The sequence below is a fragment of the Scardinius erythrophthalmus genome (genome assembly GCF_964197995.2).
Source record: "Scardinius erythrophthalmus genome assembly, chromosome: 2".
Classification (NCBI taxonomy): Eukaryota; Metazoa; Chordata; class Actinopteri; order Cypriniformes; family Leuciscidae; genus Scardinius; species Scardinius erythrophthalmus.
The window spans coordinates 38,274,893-38,291,898 of record NC_138222.1 but is presented as its reverse complement, the minus strand read 5'-3'; the positions used below and the strand labels follow the sequence as shown (position 1 = coordinate 38,291,898).

The 17,006-nt window shown below is 37.4% G+C and overlaps 1 protein-coding gene across 2 annotated transcripts; it reads right to left on the bottom strand.

Annotated features, from left to right (window-relative positions):
* Window positions 1-4,025: 4,025 nt before the first annotated feature.
* LOC308687163 (uncharacterized protein) lies at window positions 4,026-14,922 on the bottom strand. Of its 2 annotated transcripts, none has more exons than XM_081359448.1 (18): window positions 12,416-14,922; window positions 11,939-12,056; window positions 11,575-11,667; window positions 11,233-11,443; window positions 10,729-10,898; window positions 10,535-10,633; window positions 9,931-10,163; window positions 9,665-9,843; window positions 9,484-9,577; window positions 8,994-9,338; window positions 8,663-8,780; window positions 8,496-8,587; window positions 8,276-8,393; window positions 7,882-7,998; window positions 7,078-7,269; window positions 6,700-6,852; window positions 5,823-6,025; window positions 4,026-5,674 (listed from the first exon to the last, which is right to left on the bottom strand). In XM_081359448.1, exons 1-17 carry the CDS (start codon window positions 12,515-12,517, stop codon window positions 5,823-5,825), a joined length of 2,637 nt encoding a protein of 878 aa, XP_081215574.1. In that variant the 5' UTR covers window positions 12,518-14,922; the 3' UTR covers window positions 4,026-5,674. The 2 variants fall into 2 exon arrangements, with proteins under 2 accessions (XP_081215574.1, XP_081215575.1); XM_081359449.1 differs by having other exon boundaries at window positions 5,823-6,019.
* Between the last annotated feature and the right edge of the window lie 2,084 nt (window positions 14,923-17,006).

The window sequence follows — 17,006 nt, the reverse complement described above, 5'->3', positions numbered from 1 at the left end:
ATGAAGCTTAAATATGAAGTTCAACAAATAAGACTGACCTTCTTTATACTCACTCATTACTTTATATCTTTTACATTCTCTCTCACTCTCTTCTACTCCAAACTCATCAGCTGACTGGGCGTTTTACGTCTTCGTCTTAAACCAAATGTATTTTCTTCTCAACCCTCTTGAGCCAATCGTGTCATAGGTCCCTCCGCTGTGCTCATCAGGAGAAGAGCTCCACATTCATCCAGATCTCAGCATTGCTACTCACCCCTTCACCACCACCAGTGTCGGCTCCATGTAGGGGATATCCCTCTTCATATCATGCATTTCTCTACAGTACACCTTTAAAAGAACGATGTTTCGATGTGTTCCAATTGCCAAAGACTATATAGTTTCTACTTGTCATGCACCTTGTCAATAAATTTGTTTGATCACCCTTTAAGCCTCTTGTGAGTAATAAAGCAATACATAAGCATTTGGTGTATTTTCACTTATATTTTTGTGAAAGACCACAAATACACTATGATAACACTTGCAAAAGATGATAATTTTTGTTTTTACTTTTCCATACATCAAATTCAAAACAATATGATGATGTGGTTGAGACAAAAGAAACAACCTTCATTGAGTATATTTATATGTGGAATTTGTTTAACTTTACAAGTGGATTCTTTTTAAATGAAAATGTAGCCTATATATAATTTAATCAGGGCCTTCAAGTTTTATAAAAAAATTGGAGTGAGGTTACATTTGTTTGGGGAGGAGCCCCTCAAATATTTGAAACAGTGACCCCTCGGCCCCAAGTTTTTGCTTGCAGTTCAGTTTTATCTATTGTTCATAATTGACCAGCACAAACAAATTATAACAATTGGTAAATCTGATGAAAAAAACATGCATATTTAATCCAAATAAAATAAATGGTTTTATATATTTCAAAAGATAAAGCATAGAACTGTGCGGAGCCGCTTGTTGGCTGAAGTACCAGTTCCATCTGTCACACTTTGATCTCTCTCACACACGTGATCTCTCTCTCTCTCTCTCTCTCTCTCTCTCTCTCTCTCTCTCTCTCTCTCTCTCTCTCTCTCTCTCTCACACACACACACACACACTGATTTAATTATAAAGATACATGGATCACCATGATTTTAGCTTCTAGAATAGAACAGTTTTTGTCACTAGTTAAAAGACAAATATTGATTTATTGTGAAGGTCTTGATCTGGACAGTATATCGCACATTTTGTCTCCTAATGCTGACATATTTATACACAGCAGTTTATTACATTCATCAGGGCAGGGGGCAAAACAAACACGTGGAGGCCATAATTAAATAATAATAATAAAAAATTAAAGGTCGCTCTTTGAAGGACTAAACTCCCGCCGACAAACTCGAATTCATTTCTACTGTAGGCTACAGCCTATAGCCTACCAGCTAAAACCACAGATGTTAAATCCTGGCGATTTTGTTTCACCCTGATCATCTAAATGCAGCATAATGTATGTTTTGGCTATATAATGTATGTTTCTTGATATATATAATAGTAAAGACACATTTTTATAACCCTGGTCGGGAAACCAGAAGAACTACAAGTATGGTGGCTGATTTGTACACTTTGTAAGAAGTTCTATGGCGCGTCTCTTGTGGGAATTGTAGTTTATAAATAGCGTACATTGGAGATGGCCCTGATGGTTGTCCTACAACTACAATATCAGTTAAATATACTTAATGACCTGAGATCCTAGCGATTTTTTTTTATTTTGATCATTACTATCACTATATACACAAACTGTAGTTTTTTTAGGAGCCATGTAGAATCTCAAAAACAAACACACTCTACAATACACACTGGTGAGATAGGCTACATGCAAACCAATACTACAAAAACTAATGCGGTAATACGCAAGCGATGTTGGTTGTGGTTCTCTCCTTCAAAAACGTTTTCACATGATGAACACAACAAAAATTCAAAAATTCAAAAATTCAAACACAACAAAAATTTTTTTTTTTTCATTCCTTAATACAAAACAATACACCAAATAACACCAATAAAGATGATTCTGCTCCAGCATCCCATCTTTGGTCCTAACCAGTCATTGGGGGTAAAATCCCCTGGGACGCATGAAATGAAATGTGCAGGCAGACTTCTTCCAATCCATCGTGTCCTACAAAATTAGAAGCACTGATAATGCATCCTTTTTATAAAATGGAAGCATATATCTGTATGTGAGGCAATTTGATGCATTTCTTTTCATTAAAGTAGTATAGTGCAACAGCCACCATACATGTACAGTATGTGTAGTCACAGCACAGAGTACAGCACTCAAAAGTTACAGTAGAGAGCAGTCTGACCCCTACTGTACCTTTTTTCCTCCCTGAAGTTTCTGATACAGTTTTTCTTGATTGTTTACACACATTTTCTGAAAGCATGCCTCATATTCTCAGAACTCTACACACAAATCAAAAAACACACACACAATGGGCAAAACCCCTCAATTCTCCTGCAAAATGAAACTTTACATTCAAAACAATGTTATTTCTTCTCAAAATGGTATTTTGTTTTCAAATGACACACACAAACCATCATATGAATAGACATTTATAAGAACCAGTTGAACACTGATGTGTTCAGTGTAAAACACTATGATGAATGGAAAACACTTCTTCTCCATCCATCATAATGACTTAGGTATTTTCTTGTTCAGTGTTACACTTACTACAGACAGTACATACATAAATGTTGTAAAATATCTGAGAATATTGTTTTTATACTCAGAACACACAAATACACGGTAACAAATACATTTTATTGTTCCCACAAAAACAATGTACACAGTGTACATCCCAACCAATTAAAAAGTTGTACATAGAGTTGTCTACATACAAAACAACAGAAGAATTGCCTGTGTACATTTACAGTAAAAAATGTTGGCATCCATTGCCCCATTGAAGAGCTGACCTGTTGCTCTTTTATGCTAAAGCTCTGATTGTTAATTGTAAAACTGTGTGACGGGTGTTTGCCCATATGAAGAGTCAGTGTGCATATTTGAATGGCAGTGTGTTCCTTGTGAAAACAAGAGATTTTCTGCATGAAAATTGTGCCATAAGCAGAGAATTGTGTGTAGTGTTTTGAAAATGGTTTTAGAACTGCAATTTGAGTGTAAAGCAGGAATTGTCCTTGTAGTTTCGCAGAATTGGTTCAGGGGGTTCGTGAATGCGTTACATGTTGTGCTCATTGTGTCTCAAGTACCAGTATTTGTGTGTAAACAATTGAGAAAAACTGTAATGGAAGCGACGGTGAAGTGACTCTCAAGTTTGGCTGTACTCGTCGCCCAGCCTCCTTAGTCATAGCCTACCATGGACAAGAACATGGTCAACTAAAAAGGCACAAATCTCATCTGAGACTGCTTGTCTTTTTGCCCTCCCCCTTCTCCTCCCCCTCTCATCTTATCCCTTTCATCGATATATTGAAGGTTCTCGATTGCTGTGTGACCAGTTTTGACTCTTTGTGTTTCCTCCTGGGTGATTGTGTGCTAATTGAGCTGAAGCTGTGCTGAATGCTAGTGCTTTCTAAATTACAACATTGTGTACGGCAATGATAAATGAAGGGATATGTGTGTAAAGTTTTGCAGTGAAAGTTCAAGAAATCTTACTCATGTGTCAAAACTGGGGAATAGTGTTTATAGTTTGGGGAAAAGGGTGTGCTTTTTGATGAATGGTGTTATGGTTTTGAAATTTTAGGGTTAGGGTTAGTGTTTCAGCAATCGAGTAAAACTGTAACATGCCTTAACACACCTTAGATACACATTACTTATTATACTAGATCGATCTTGTTTAATTACAAGCCAGGTTGGTTTGAAAATAAGTAAAAAGACATGCATTAAAGTAATGAATTAATAATGCAGTGTGATGTTAAATTAAAAAAAATTCCACATATAAATACGTGATGTTTTTTTTCTCCAGCTATTGACTTTTATCAACCATAAAAATATAAAATCTTATTTTTCAATAATAATGGATGAAAAAGAAAAAAACATAAAATGCTCATCTTTGGAAATACTTTATTTCTTGTCTTTTACAACAATACTACTGAAAATACACCAAATGCATATTTGTCAAACAAGCCATAAGGCTGTATTTAAAAAACACTGGACTGTGAGGTTAAGTTCACTTGAAAAGCTCCAGCAGAAAAGAGAATCAAGTCATCTGTAATAATATACAATAAAGAATAATCATAACAAAAAAACAGTGTATTTTTCTGTTACATACTATAATGCATCTGTGCAGTAATATAAAATTACACAACAGTTATATCCTACAGTATAATACACTCAATCAAATAGCGATCCATAGGCAGCCTCTGAAAAAAAAAATGACATAGACAGACACAGACACTGCTGCTGCACCGCAGAATAAGTAAATGTGGAGAAATGCAAGTAATCAAGAATGAGTTTTTACATCATGGCCTAAATGTGATGATAAAGGAATGGTCATGAGGTCACCAAAGTCATCATGTGCTTACAAGATTTCATGGCAATCTGCACAATTAGACAATATCAAATACAATGTCAAATTTTACATTCTGGTCTAATGGTTGTGCTACAGGGAATGTCATGAGGTCAACAAAAATGACATGATTCATTGCTCAGCAAAATACAAAAATTGGTTCATAACATTTGTTGTATGCAAGTCAAAAGTTTGGCCTGATGTTGGTGCAAAAGGAAAGGTCACAGGGTCACCACAATCAAGGGGAGTCTCTCTTAAAAGAGTATGAATACACTACCCAAATATCATGTGAGCCCAGTAATTACATCTGGTAATATCATACATGCTAAGTTGACATTTTTGGCTAAGATTGGTGCACCTATACTGGTAGGTTTGTGCATCTTCATTGAACTGTGCAATGTGCTTACTAAATTTAGGACATACTAGCTTTGGGACATACTACTTTGTCATCTTAATGGACAGATCTGTCGCGTGCATCATGTCACCGTTAACTGCCCTGTCAATCATCTTGTTAAAATTCTCCATTCAATCTAATTTTATTTTCTACCGTTTCGGAGAGAAATGTAGTTGCACGTTGATCTGCCAGTCGTGGGTCTTTCATGCGGAGACTCTCCTCATGTGTTTGCAATTTGAATATAATGATGTAAAAGTTAATGGCTAAAACGTATCTTTACAAAAGTCCACAATGCATCTGCAGATGCAATATAATGTAGACAACACTGAATAAATACATTTTCGTCAGGTTAGATACTGATAATTAATCACTCTAACCCCTTTATCTAAACCTCTCTACATAACCGCTGGATTCACGCGTCCTCCATGTCTGTAGTTTTTTAACACTTTTCACTCGTGTTTGTAGTTCTAACCGAATCCTCGTCCAACGCGCGATGGGTTGTGGGCAATATTAGCCGTTATAGTGTGCATCGATCTGCACTTCGGATTCTGACCGGAAATAGTAGACCATCCGGGTATATTTGGAACACTCATTTCAACGATTTGGGACGTACTAATTCTATTTTCGAATGCTATTTAGGATGGATAGTATGCGAATTGGGACGCACCTACAGTTTGAATTTTCAACAAGATATAATGCACACAGATTTTGATGAGGTAAATCAGCATACTAATAATACACAGATATAGGGCAAGTCCATTTCCTTCAACACAGTCCTTCGTTCAGCTTCCATCTGGGGAAATACAGAAAACAATAATAAGAGGCTGAATTTCAGCTGTTTTAGCATAAATAAAATACACAAATAAATTACTAAGAATAACAGTATTAGGGGGTTATTCCAAAAACTAACAAACATACATATTAATAAATAAATAAATGACCTAAATTGTGTTTTCCTCTTCATCCTCACTGGTGTCTGGACTACTGAGGCCACTTTGATCTTCCTCTTCAACATGTAGAAGGACAGAGGCCTCAGGACCTAAGGCAGTCTTATACTGTTGGAGGACCACTTGGAACCTTTCTGACACCTCTGACAGTCTTCTTCTTAAGAGACAGCAAAGTCCCTCATTTCCCTTGTCTACGTCTCAAAATACAAAAGAGATTACATTAAAGACAAACTATGTTAAGATTATTCAATAAGGCCAAAGAACTAACCTATTAAAATCTACATAGCAGGATGGTTGCCATTTTTATGTGTATCGCTGACATGGGACCAGGCTAGCTTCTGTATAAAACGACTTGAGGCAACATGACGGCTCACTGAGATGACTTTATGGAGGGAGGCCCAAAGCAGCATATAAGCGTTTTGTGCCCATGTCTGATAGCTGTTTTAAGTTAACAGTTTTCTTCTTCACTACAGTTATGCTGAAGTAACACATTGTGTTAGTTCCTGACCATCAAGGTTTTCTATGTTGACTGGAGGAAATAATAATAAGATTAATCTTGATGTTATGCTAACCCCATGTAACATATCAGGACACAAATTACAATGGTCAAAATTCTTTTGTTCATTTACGCTTTCAAGTAACAGCCATAATACAACATATCTGCACATCTTTCAAGCATCAATCTTTACAACCTTACTGACTTGTTACCATAGCTACAGTAACAATTGTAATCCCCATTTTATGTATATCCCAAAGGACCACGGCAAAGAGAGCCATAACCGTTCTACTCCATCCAAGTTCTGTGACTGATGTGTTTTTTTGTATGTTTTTTTTAAACACATTAGATGGACAGGGTTTTAATTAAACTTACCCTCCTCAGCCAACTTGTTCTTGAGAACCATTGCCAGGCTCTGCAACCACGTGCAGTGTTGTGCCATCTCCAACACCAAAACGCTTGTTTCCTCATGCAGTCGCCTTGTTAACATCACTTGGTCGTGCACTCGTTTCTTGATCGAAATATTTGCTAAGAATCAATAACAGTTACATGTATCCATGAGACAATCTTGCATAATCACTGCAAACATTGACTTTTTTTTAATCAAATCGATACATAAGAAAACTGAAAATACACCATTAAACTAAATTAATATTACAACACTCAATATGTAACATGCATGCCTTAGTTCAGTATACTCTATAAAGCAGAACTGTAAATAAATTCCTGTGAAGCATCTACAAACAGACATACCACTGCCATGAACCTCCCACGGCCATATTTGAGACACAGTACTCTCTCCAGTTAGGGAATGCTCCACCACAGCTACGTCAATGTTTGTTGCCGATTCTAGTACAAGATCATTGTATTTCTGTATCTCCTGAAGAAGGAGTTTTTTGTCTTCTGCCAGCTTCCTTCGAAGGCGATGGCGAAACTTGCTGCTGTCTAGAAAGACATGAAGTACAGAGGCAGAGGTTTTTGACAGAACTCTTCAACAATAAAAAAATTATAGCACCAAAAAATTGAAAAGCAAAGCTGCAGTTATTGAAAACATAATGAAATACAGTATGTGAAAATTATAATGTAGACTGACATGGGAAACAAATTGTCCAAGGTGTAACATTTAGGGGGGAATCTATTTGCATGATTTTCATGATTGCCTGAAAATAATAATTGTGCATTAATTAATTTAGAATTGGCAGTTTTTTATCTAAATACGTTCCCCTTCCACGGAGGCCTCTATGTTGCACCTCCATGTTCCTACAGTAGCCCACAACGGACAAACAAACACTAGATAGTACCTCTCACATTTTCTCGTCGGCTACCGTAGCTTGGAAAGATAGAGGTGAGGGAAGCTGGTTGCAATCGTCAAACCTCACTGATAGATGCCACTAATTCCTACCACTAAATCCTACAGACTGGTCATTTAAAGAACAGAATTCAACGATTGAGCTGAACTGTGCTACTACACTTATTTGCTAATTCCATGTTGGTGGAGTAGGATGCATACAGTAGCCTGAACTTATCAACCTATTATATTATATTATATAGTTATACCATTCTGACGGTAGAGGGTTCGCTTCCGGTGCCTCACACTAAGGTAGAGCCCCTCAATTGACTGCTGAAGTCCTCTGTGTGTGGTGCCTTGACTGGCACGAGATGTATCAGGTGTCTCTGTAGAAGATATAACGAAAGCAAATTCACTGTTAAAACAACACAGAACCGTTTCTCTGCTTGAATTTCATGTAAAACCTTTTAATCAAACTTATTTAAACTTTGTATGTGCACTTCCTGCAGGAAACTGGAATATACTAATAAACCTGACATCATAAATGTGGCATCACATTAGATGATGATCAACCTACTATTTTTTGCTGCTCTTTAATATCAAACATAAAATTTAGATTGTAGAAAGGGATGTTTGTTGTTTCTTTTATCTGGTCATGCTTACCACCAGCTGCCCATTCCTTTACATCAGATAGCCACTGTGACACCACTTCATCTGTGCAATCTAGCTCTGTTTTTAGGTCAGCTAGCCTTGCAGTCTCATCATGGAGTCTCTGACAAGTCTGATGAACAGTGTTATACAATAATAAGGATTAAAACTTGATTAACAACAGGCCAAGTAAACACAACAAAAGGACACACAAAACAATTAATATGAGACTTACCTTCACATATCTTGTGGAAAGTGCCTGATGTAAAGAGATATTTTTTTTCTCGTTCCACCCCATTGCATGCAACGTAAGCATGTCCACCCGTGCTGTTGAAAGCAAATAATGAGGTTATGATGATCAATCTAAAAATTTTTTACAAGAATATTGCAAACTCCGGTCACCTGCTTTGGACATATATTTGGTCGTCAGGGCACAACGTGAGAGGTAGCTGTTCACTTGCTCCACCTCCTCACCAGCGGTAGTCCCTGCTCCTTCCTGGTTCCTGCCACTCCAATTAATCTGTTAGTAAAGGGTGGAAGAAATTCAATTTAATTTTATTTATATAGCCCAATATCACAAACCACAATTTGCATCAAAGGGCATTACATTCCATGCAAGAAATGGTTATGCAAAAACACAAGATAACATAGTGTAGCTTAACTTATATTTAATATTATTAATGTGCTTGTAAATATTACAAATGTACATAAGATGCCAAAATATTATACACACCTCACACTTAGTAGCATGGGCTCGAGCATGCATTACACTGAGAAAGGGTTTCATAGTGGTCAGTTCCTGAAGAGCAGGAAGGACACTAGCAACTTTCTCCAGGTATGGCCAGTATTTGCATGCCACGTCCATTGCGAAGAATTGTGCCTTGGCTGGCATGAGCTCCTTCTGAAGGTACAGAGGGTAGGCAAATATCTCCCCCCTGTACATATTAAGGGCTTTCAAAAGGAACCCATGGCGACACACAGCAACCTCCATCCCCTCTTCATCCAATTTTGAAGCCCTCCTTGAAGTTTCCCTCGCTGCTGTCCACTGGGAGTCCCCACATGTGCCTCTTCCCTGTGTCTATGAAACACAAAACAAACACGACAAATCAAATAAAAGCAATGGTGTCATTCAATATATGGCATTTTGATTTTGTAATTGATATGCAGGAGTAATTGAAGTGGGGGTTACGTTTATTATTGTAACAACTATTTTGTCAACTTGCATTTTTCACTGCTTTCTGTATGGTGTCGACAAATCTAGACACCGCGCTGTCTTCAGCCACAAAGAGCCCCTCAAAAAAGCCAGGATCATCAGAGCTGAGGAAGAAAGAAAAATAGAAAATCCATTCATGAAATATATGAAGTAAGAAAATAAATCAATAAAAAGACTGGAAGAAAGATCACCTTCCGTTTCGGCGAAAGCGATATAGCTTTCTGTTTCCATCTGCTGAAACAGCCAACATTTCTGGTGTGCAGGCTGGGCAGGTGAAAGGAGCACTACAGCAGAGCTGGTCTTCCTCAAATGATGCATACGAAAGCTCTAAGAAGCTACGCTGCAGTGCATCGCCGTTGATAGATCCAGACTGGAAAATATATAGAATGAAATAGTATTTTGATATTGTCTGCTTATGGAATTTTTTTTATAAAATGGTAATAACATTTACACTTACTCTTCCTCCACACTTAGTGCGATGTTCCAGCAGCTTTGCGAAGGCTTGTCTGGAGAATCCCGGAGAGATGATCTTGAGTTCCTGAAAGGAGCTCAAGAGGTCCAGTGTATAAAGTGTGGAATTGGTGACGGAGGCTGGCCAATATCCACTTCTTAGGAGGTCTTTAAAGTCAGGGGTCCACTGCTGCTGGCATGTTTGACATTCATACAATGGCTGATGCAAGTCAAAACGCCCTTGGAACAAAAAAAAATAATTAAAAATATAATACACATTTACCACATACTTAATTTTACAACACTTAGTTCATTATGCACATTGTGAATGGTTAAGAGACATTGCGCAAGTTCCTATAATCCCACATTTATATTTTCAAATTCACTAAATTCCACACTGCTGTGTTGATTGGACATCATGCTGGAAAGATGCTAGGACAAAAAAAAAAAAAAAAACATCTGTCTTTGTTTCAGTTAATAACATTACCATGTGCTATTCCATATTTCTGTCACTTCTGCAATTGTAAGCACAATGCCACAGCACAATAGTGTGAAAAACATCACATCTACAATATATATATATATATATATTTTTATTTTATTTTTTTTACCATTGATGGTAATTAAAATCACTGGTTTGCCTGGTAACACAGTGAAGTTTGTGCCTCCACAGGAGCAGTCTGGCACCTTCACAGTTGGCAAAATGCAAGCTGGCAAAAAGAAGGAAAACCAATCATTTAGATTATCTGTAACTGTCTGCAGACACACATTGAACAGCAAAATTAAAGCTTTCGTGAGAACGTACCTTGCTCATGGGTGCAATATCCATCCTCCCCTTTAATGATGCATGTGGTCGGAGGAATGGCTTCAAAAAAACCACGAATCATGCATTCCCTGTTGTGGAGTGGATGTTTTTTGTGATGCAATACATCACAGTCCCCACAGAACCACTCCTCAGGAAGACACTCCCTGCACCTAAGGAGAAAATTATATATATAAAATTAATATTATAATATAATACATTATTATATGTTATATGAATAACTCATATAAAGTACTGTACACTCTATTTAAGCTATTTACCTTTTACTAGGTTTGATTTTATTGTATAGGATTGCATAGTGCCTCAGTGTTTAGCACTGTCACCTCACAGCAAGAAGGTCCTAGATGTACTTTTCTCATTAATGTGTTTTTCATCTGGGTATCTAAGTCTTCTCCCATCCCAAAAGACATGCATCTTAGCCTATAAAGCAGGGCACTCTGCAAACCTACCCTGGGTAATTGAAGTTTGATATTAATGAAAACCAACCTAATAACAGCAGGCTCGTTGCAAAGGCAACACAGGGGATGACCAACAGCCTCTATTGAAATAAGGCATTTTAGGTGGTATGGTCTTGCTTCTTTCCAGCGCTCAGAGGCTTTCTGCTGCCGAAAAGACCATGATGATGCAGAGCTACTTTGAGGCTGAGCAGCAGAAGGACATGACGCCAAAATATCAGAGAGCCTCTCCATATTTTTTTCTGTAAAGAAAATCCAAAAATAAAGCGGTAAGGGATAATTTAGATAAGGAACAATTAAAAGTCAACTGATCAGTATTAGAATGAACACTTTTTTTATACTGTGCAAGCTTAAATTAATCACTGTGAATTACCAAATTCCCCTTGAGGATTTAGTTTTGTTGAGATTGCAGTAAGTGGAACCTCCACACTGGATGACAGGGAGCCCTCAACCGTGGGGTATGTGGCTGTAAAACAGCACATAGAAGAATAAGAACAAGTTAGGCTATCACACTCTATTCTTGTTCTTCTTTTCAAACTATATACTAAACAATTTATGAAATCAGACATATTTTTGTTAAGTACTTGGTAGTGTCTTCTACAATAGTGTCACTAATGTTTTTTTAGTTATTTGAATATCTTAAACTCTCAATAAACAATTACAGTGTTCTAATTTGAGTTGGTCCAACATTATCATTGTAAATTCCTCCTACAAATGTCAAATAATTCAGATATAACCTGTAGCGGAGGCATGGCGTCGCCCTCCTCGCCTCCCCCTCGGCTTACCACGTCCTACAGAGTCCCTTTTAGAGGTGTGTGGAGGGTCTCGTACACGTTTCCTCTCATCAGCTGCTCTCTGTGTATTGGAGTGAATATTTCTTGTAAGACTGATGTTGATAAAAGTACGGTAACCAAAAGGCAGGTAACTTGTGAAAGGAAAACACAACATAGTGTGTTAGTAAGGTGTTGAACAGCTTAAATGAGCCTTGGAATAGATTCTCCAAGTCTCTGTAACTCAGAGGGATGGAACTGCATATACTACTATTATTATTATTATATTCCCTTATTAACACGTCACAGAACATGGCAGGATGCATCATGCAATATACCTGTATAAAATCTTCTGCACTCATCATTCTTACATATTCCTCATCACGTTTTACTTTAATTTATGTTTGTTTTTATAAAATGATTGAGGTGTACAAAAACTCTAACCTTGGCTTCAGCTAGAATGTGTTCATGTTTCAGCTCCAGAGCCATGCGTCTCCCCTCTTGGTAGTGGGGATCCTTTGAATCAAGTTTATGCTTGGTGGCCATTGCAATGCAGTCAGATACAGACAGACAGTCAGATACAGACAGACAGTCAGATACAGACAGACAGACAGACAGTCAGATACAAACAGACAGACTGACAAAGATGGGTAAGACAGACAAGTAGTGCTAGACAAAGACAGACAGGGAGGAAAGAAAGAGCAATAGATAAAGACTGTGAGATAGATAAAGATTGAGGATGAAAGAGAGGATGTAAGATATAGAAAATAATGAAGAGATAGAGGTTGGCTCTTAAAAGTGCCTTTGGGTTTTGAAAATCAGGTTCGGATAGGTTCGACAGGTGATATGTTTGACAGGATCTGCATGGAGAACAACAGAAAATGTTAATTATGTAGTGTTGTTGATATAAGATTTAAAAAGTGTACCCTAATAGTGAGTGATTCCCATTTTCTTGTAAATGCTTAGGATAAATAAATACAGATTCACGTTGTTTCTATTTCCTGTGCTACTGTTAAAAGTCGCGTAAGTTAACATTTTTTTTTAAAGGCGCGTAACATGTGCCTGGGGTTCGCCATAAAGGCAGCGTTATGTGCAGTATAACGTTAGACCAAGTGATAATATTGTTATTACTAACACATTACAGTGACGTTGAGTGTGAACCACGATGATCGAGAGAAAATCACATCATCTAAATGTCCCCAATTACTATTCCCCCAATAAATTCTCAATAAGCAGTTACACGTCCAAAATATATGTGGACTACATCATGTGGACATGATATATATATCACAACATGTTTTTTTTATGTGGAAATAGGCTAACGTTACTCATAATTTTATTTTGTATATATACATCTACAGCTATATATCTAGGCTTAGAACATGTTTTTTTTTTTTTTAACTCGTAATTTTCTTCATTTTGGACGTGTAAATAATGCTTATGAATTCATCTTGCTTATTAGACTGTTGTAAGCGACTTACCGTGGTGGAATCGCGCTGGGCAATGGTTTCTGCGATGGTCGCACACAGTGACGTGTTGCACAAAATTGCGCCAAAATATCAATCATAATTAAAAGTACAGTCTTAATATTTTATATCCGTGCTCAATTTTAAAGGGGTCAGCATAAATGTCCAAGTGAAGGAAAAACGAGTATGTAGCCATTACATTTAAACACATATCACTTCCCAGAATACATCCATCTCTTTGCGAAAGGATATGTCCATATAAAGTAATATAAACATTTCTGCAGTAGGCTATATAATTAATTTATTACAACTGCATAAACAGTATTGAGATGAAAGTTCTATAAAAGTAGGCTATTCTTTTTTTCTTTTTTCTTTTTTGGGGCGCAGAAAAAAAAGAAAAGTAGGCTCACTATAAGCCATTGCAATTTGAAATAACATCGACAATTATAAAATATCCCACAATAAATTAAGGCATGTTTTAAGCCTACAGCAAATATGCAGTCCTGCAATTATGTCGTTTTAATGTAGTCCACAATAATATAAAAAAGAGGAAAAATCGTGATATTACCGATTTAGAAAAGGGTTTCAGCTAGCTACCCTCAACGTCGGCTTATGGACGTGAGGGGGAAATTACCACAATATGTGATCGAAAATTATAAAATATCCCACCTAAATGAAGGAATGTTTTAAGCAAATAGAAAATATACCGTCTTGTAATTATGTAATTTTAATGTAGCCCAAAATTATATAAAAAGAGAGGAAAAAGAGTTAGGTTTAGGAAAATAATAAAAGTTCAAAATTCAAAGATGAGTGATTTGCACTCAAATCTATCGGACGACCCTCTCCGTTGTCAAGTGACGAATAGGGGGTACCCTCAACGTCGGCTTTGGACGTGAGGGGGAAATGACCAAACGGCATAGCCTATGCTGAGCCTATGTGACGAATAGGGGTGAGACCATGTTGCAAAGAAAGACGTGGTGCAGGCACGAAAAATACGTCCCTTTGAAATACATTAGATTGAAAGTCGTGCTGAGTGACACGAAAAAAAGAAGGAAATTCGTGCCTAGGGACACGAATCAATAGATTCATGTTGAGTAGCCTATACCGAATATAAAGTAATAAAAACGAGAATTAAAATCACCTGATTAAATGTTGTGTAATGTAGCCCTTAAAGTCTGCAAAATTAATAACAATTGAGAAAAAACTATAGCCTACTGTGCTCTCGAAAGAAAAACGTGGTGCAAGCACGAAAAATATGTCCCATTGAAATACATTAGATTGAAAGTCGTGCTGAGTGACACGAAAAAAGGAAGGAAATTCGTGCCTATGGACACGAATCAATTTGTGCTGAGTAGCGTACCGAATACAATACAACGAGGATTAAAATCTCCTGATTAAATGTTGAGTAATGTAGCCCTTAAAGTTTGCAAAAGGAATAGCCAAACATTTGAGAAAAAAACAATAGTGTGCTCTCGAAAGAAAGACGTGGTGCATACGCCCCATTGAAATACATTAGATTGAAAGTCGTGCTGAGTGACACGAAAAAAAGAAGGAAATTCGTGCCCATAGACACGAATCAATTTGTTTTTGAGTAACCTACCGAATACAATACAGAGATGATTAAAACCACCTGATTAAATGTTGTGTAATGTAGCCCTTAAAGTCTGCAAAATAATAACAATTGAGAAAAAACAATACTGTGCTCTCGAAAGAAAAACGTGGTGCAAGCACGAAAAATACGTCCAATTGAAATACATTAGATTGAAAGTCGTGCTGAGTGACACGAAAAAAGGAAGGAAATTCGTGCCTATGGACACGAATAAATTCGTGTTGAGTAGCCTACCGAATACAATACAACGAGGATTAAAATCTCCTGATTAAATGTTGAGTAATGTAGCCCTTTAAGTTTGCAAAAGGAATAGCCCAACATTTGAGAAAAAACAATTGTGTGTTCCCGAAAGAAAGACGTGCAAGCACGAAAAATACGTCCCATTGAAATACATTGAATGTCGTGCTGGGTGACACGAAAAAAAGAAGGATATTTGTGCCCTTGGACACGAATAAATAGATTAATGTTGAGTAGCCAACCGAATATAAAGCAATAAAAACGACGATTAAAATCTCTTGATTAAATATTGAGTAATGTAGCTCTTAGCAAAATGAATTACAATTGAGAAAAAACAATACTGTGCTCTCGAAAGAAAAACGTGGTGCAGGCACGAAAAATACGTCCCATTGAAATACATTAGATTGAAAGTCGTGCTGAGTGACACGAAAAAATAGGGAAAATCGTGTCCACGAACACGAATCAATAGATTAAATTTCGTGACTATGTCACGAACTGCCGTGAGACTGGGTTGTTATTTTAGTTAGTGGCTCTGAGATACTACTATAGTCTTTATTACAGTTTTTCTTGATTGATAACAGACTATAACGGATTTTGGTTGGTCCAATTTCCCAAATCATTAATTCAGTTCTAGAAACAAAGACATGTTTCTCAAAAGGTTTAACACATTTCACCTGTTTTCACACACGTTCCAATTTTCTCAGTGTTTTCTGCCAAACTCTACACAAAAATGTCCTAATTTAGCACAGGTAATCATGCTCTCATTAAGAAAACACAAACACATAATGTGATTTTAACGATCTCTTAGCGCATGGCCTAAAGCGCACGGGCCATGTTCACCTAGGGCGTATCCGAATCTAGTTTTGCTAGTTTAACGATGGGAAAAATGGTCGGCGCGCCAGGCGCATGGTCTAAAAGGGTTGTCCCTATACTCTTAATGAGTAATGGGTGTGTTTTGGGATTTAGGTGCGTTAAACCAATCAGAGTCTCATCTCCCATTCCTTTTAAATGCCAGTTGCGCTCGCGCCATGCCAGATTCGCTACATGACGGAATTTGATAGAGGAAAGAGGAAGCCGTCTCCAGAGCGCAAAGGAACTGCTCGTGCGCGAGGTAAAAGTGCGCAAGCAGACCATCTACGGGGCATGCCGGATTCCACCATATCTTTATATACACAATAATAATCTTATACATTTTAATTATTTTATTTTAAATATTTGGCATGTTTATGTGCTGCTGTGCGTCCCTGTGTGTTTAATAAGCACCTCGTTTTCAGACCAGCACGCCCATGGGCGCACGAATGGGCGCAAATGCATTTGCTATTTAAACAACGTGGCACAGGACGTGAAAATGATAACTGCGTCGACTCGGACTGAAACTAGCAAAAAACACTTGCGTCGCGCTTGGCGCTGCATTGCGCTGGGTGTAAGTTAGGGTCCAATATAATTAGTATAATTAGGGCCCAAGTGTCACACTGTGAACTCCAATAGCGAACATTTATCCACGTGTAAACAACAAGTTGCAAAACTGATGACACACCAATCAGAATCTTATAGGATAATATAAATAGGGCCACAGGGGATGAATCCTAGTGGTAGGAGACAAAGAGAAAGAGGAAGAGGAAGAGGAGAGGTAAAGAAAAATGAAGGAGACAGGGTAAAAAGACATTTGTTCTGGGTGAAATACAAAGCAGTACATTTGACCATGTTCTTATGCATGGAATGA

Coding starts and splice junctions, on each gene's coding strand:
- LOC308687163 (XM_081359448.1), bottom strand. CDS start 12,517: ATGGCCACCAAGCATAAACTTGATTCAAAGGATCCCCACTACCAAGAG. Junction 9,578..9,664: donor CGCTTTCGCCGAAACGGAAG/GTGATCTTTCTT, acceptor TTTCTTCCTCAG/CTCTGATGATCCTGGCTTTT. Junction 7,999..8,275: donor AAAGGAATGGGCAGCTGGTG/GTAAGCATGACC, acceptor TATCTTCTACAG/AGACACCTGATACATCTCGT.